Source organism: Merops nubicus, unplaced genomic scaffold (assembly GCF_000691845.1).
Source record: "Merops nubicus isolate BGI_N331 unplaced genomic scaffold, ASM69184v1 scaffold39875, whole genome shotgun sequence".
NCBI lineage: Eukaryota > Metazoa > Chordata > Aves > Coraciiformes > Meropidae > Merops > Merops nubicus.
In genome coordinates this window covers 1-3111 of record NW_008608318.1, presented here as the reverse complement: position 1 = coordinate 3111, position 3111 = coordinate 1, and the positions used below count along the sequence as shown (strand labels likewise).

General features: G+C 60.9%; 1 protein-coding gene across 1 annotated transcript; it reads left to right on the top strand.

Moving 5' to 3' along the window:
• Nucleotides 1–2: 2 nt before the first annotated feature.
• Nucleotides 3–1241, top strand: LOC103772882 (eukaryotic translation initiation factor 4E-like; the record flags this gene model as incomplete). Its single annotated transcript, XM_008940225.1, has 6 exons — nucleotides 3–86; nucleotides 196–291; nucleotides 396–459; nucleotides 639–752; nucleotides 867–1006; nucleotides 1127–1241. Coding segments are annotated over 6 exons (613 nt in total), but the record flags the coding sequence as incomplete, so codon positions are not given.
• Between the last annotated feature and the right edge of the window lie 1870 nt (nucleotides 1242–3111).

Sequence of the window (3111 nt, the reverse complement as noted above, 5' to 3'; positions counted from 1 at the left end):
AGGCAGCAGGCGCGACGGCGGCGGAGGGTGCAGCAGCAGGAGCTGCTCCTGGCAGAGAGCCTGGGCAAGCACCCACTGCAGAACAGGTATGGAGGGGTCTGGCCGTGAGCAGCCTCTCTCAGTGCTGGAAGAGGGATGTTGGGGCTGGAGAGGGACTGCAGCATGGCTGGCCCCCCATCTTCCCTCTGTCCCCAGGTGGGCACTGTGGTTCTTCAAGAATGACAAGAGCAAGATGTGGCAGGCAAACCTGCGCCTCGTCACCAAGTTCAGCACTGTGGAGGACTTCTGGGCGTGAGTGTCCCATGAGTAGGGGGGCCTGGGCCCGGGGAGGGTGTTGGGGGTCCCTAAGGCACCACTTCTCACCTATTTCTATGTCTTGTCTCTGCCCATTGCAGGCTGTACACCCACATCCAGCTTGCCAGCAAGCTGACATCTGGCTGTGACTACTCCCTCTTCAAGGTGCGACAGTCCCTTTGCCCCAGTTTCTCCTCAGAGCCTCCTGCAGCACCCAGCATTATGGGTGCATGCTGGGTGCCTGTGGGGCTGGCAGGCTGCCCTGGCCATGTGTGCTCACAGCTCCCTGAGCTGGCTTTGGCTGGATTCTTGGTGCCACCAACCATCCTCTTGCTTGTCCCTAGGATGGCATTGAGCCCATGTGGGAGGACAACCAGAACAAGCGTGGTGGGCGCTGGCTCATCACCCTGGCCAAGCAGCAACGGCACACTGAGCTGGACCGTTTCTGGCTGGAGACGGTAAGTGTGGCCCTGCTCAGGGTGGCCCACAGGGTTCTGGCAGCGGTGTCTCCTCCTGCCGCAGCATGGACCCCCAGCAGAGATCATCCTGGGCTCCCCTTCTCCTCCTGGTAGCTCCTGTGCCTCATAGGGGAGATGTTTGATGAGTACAGTGACGAAGTGTGTGGGGCCGTCATCAACATCCGTGCCAAGGGGGACAAGATTGCCATCTGGACCCGGGAAGCCGAGAACCAGGAAGGGGTCACTCACATTGGGTAATGCAGCTTTGTGGGGGGAGCTGGGTGGAGCCAGGCTTGGGGGAATGAAGCCCCTGGGCAGGGAGCTGGTGGGAGAAGTGATGCTGCCCTGTTCACGCAGCCCCTTCCCTCTTCCAGGCGTGTCTACAAGGAGCACCTGGGCCTGTCGCAGAAGGTGGCCATCGGGTACCAGGCCCATGCAGACACTGCTACCAAGAGTGGCTCCCTCACTAAGACCAAGTTTGTGCTGTGACCTGGGGGGAGTAGGGCACTGCCCATGGGGTCCTCCCATCCTGTCCCACAATGAATGGCTGCAGTTGAGTATGGTCTGTGTCCTGGTCTGTGCTAGGGCTCTGCACGCTGGGGTGGCTCTTGCTCGCGTGGGTGTCGTGGGAGGGGGAAGATGCGTTGCTGTATCCTGCATCTACTTGTGGAGTGAGCAGGGCTGGGAGCACAGAGCTGGCATCACTGTGGGCTTAGGGCATTGTGTTCATCCCCTGGGACCAGTGCCCCTGTCCCTGGGACTGCAGAGGGAGAAGTGGCCCCCTCTGCTCTAGGGGACCCTGGACAGGAGGATGCTGGGCTCTGCCCTCCCCTTGCATGGGCACAGCATGTTGCCCTGTGAGCCTGAGTGTAAGAGGGGGTGCCAGAGTCTAGCTCCTTTGGGTCAGCTAAGCCTTGGGAGCTAGTCCATATCTCTCCCAAGTCCCTGTATGTTGTTGAGATATGGCTCTCCCTTCTTGGGAAGACCAGCTCCCCAGCAAGGGCTGCCCAGTGTCCCTGCAGGGTCAGTGCTGTGGCTGCAGCACAGCACCATCCCCACACTGGTCAGCTCAGGCTGTTTGCTCATGTCCCTCCCATGAGCACCTGCAGCACAGGTGGTATGAAGCTTTATTTGCTTCTCAGGGGTTTATTGATGCCAGACCTGCAGGTTCACAGCCCAAGTCTGTTGAGCCCTGGGAGTTTGCTTGCTCACGTCTCTAGTGTCCCTTTTGGCTGCCCTGGCCATGACTGTAGAGGGGTCTCCTTACTCCTTCCTTCCTGCTCCAGCTCAGCCTGTCTCTCAATCTTCTATTTGCGTTTCTGATTATTGGGTCTGTCCTTTCCTCTGCCTGCTCAGGTTCTTGAGGTGCAGCTGCCTGCTCACCCCCTGACAGTGCTGTCTGCACTTGAGGCCTCACCGGAGCTCTCCTCTGGGAGGAAACTCCTCCATCCCCTTCCAGGAGCGCCAGGGCAGCTCAAGCTCAGCCCAGGATTGCACTGTGTCCAGAGCAGCACATCCAGCCCACCTGCACCTCCCCAGGAGCCCTAAAGCCGGGGCCACTCATTCCCCACTGCTGCACGGTGCCTGTGCTGGCTCAGTGCTGCCCTGCCTGCACCTGCAGCTGCGGAGAGCTGGTCCTGCAGAAGGGCTGAGTCGTGACTTGGTCTCTGCTGCTGCAGTTGGTTGAGGCGTGTCTGGCCACAGCTCTGCAGGCAGGTGGTGCAGCTGTGGCACCCGGGGCCCTTGGGTGCTGCGGTGCAGCCCCGTGGGGTTTGCTGGTGCATGTTGAGCCCTGCCCTGTTCTGGGACGCTGCCATGGCTGCCCAGAGCTGGGTCCCTCGACTCTGCTGCCCTTAGGATCATAGAATTGTTTAGATTGGAAAAGACTTTTGAGATCATAAAGTCCAACCTAATGCTTGCCAAGGGTCAACAGATCTGCAGCTTGCCCAGGGAGGCTGTGCCAGGGCTCTACCTGCTCTCCACCACCCCATGTTGCCCCACGTGCCAGGCTCACTGAGGGAGAGGTGCTGGTGGAGAGGGGAGGTGGGAACTTGTGCCAGGTCATGTCCCTGTGTCCTGGCATCATGTGACGACCCCGGGCTGCTGCTCTGCACAGGTACAAGAGGGATGGGACCCTGTGCCCTACCCTATAGGGTGACAGGGCTAGAGGTGCTGTGGGTCACACTGGCCCCAGGGGCAGAGAAGTGGGGGGAGAACAGCAGTAGGGGGGAGCCAGCACCCCAAATCCTGGGGCACCTGCAGGCAGGGGTGCCGGGGGTGCTGAGGCGGGAACTCGGCGGGTCTCCTGCTTGCCTGGGGCTGGGAGCTGCGCCTTGCCCTGCCCGGGGCGAGTCCTGGC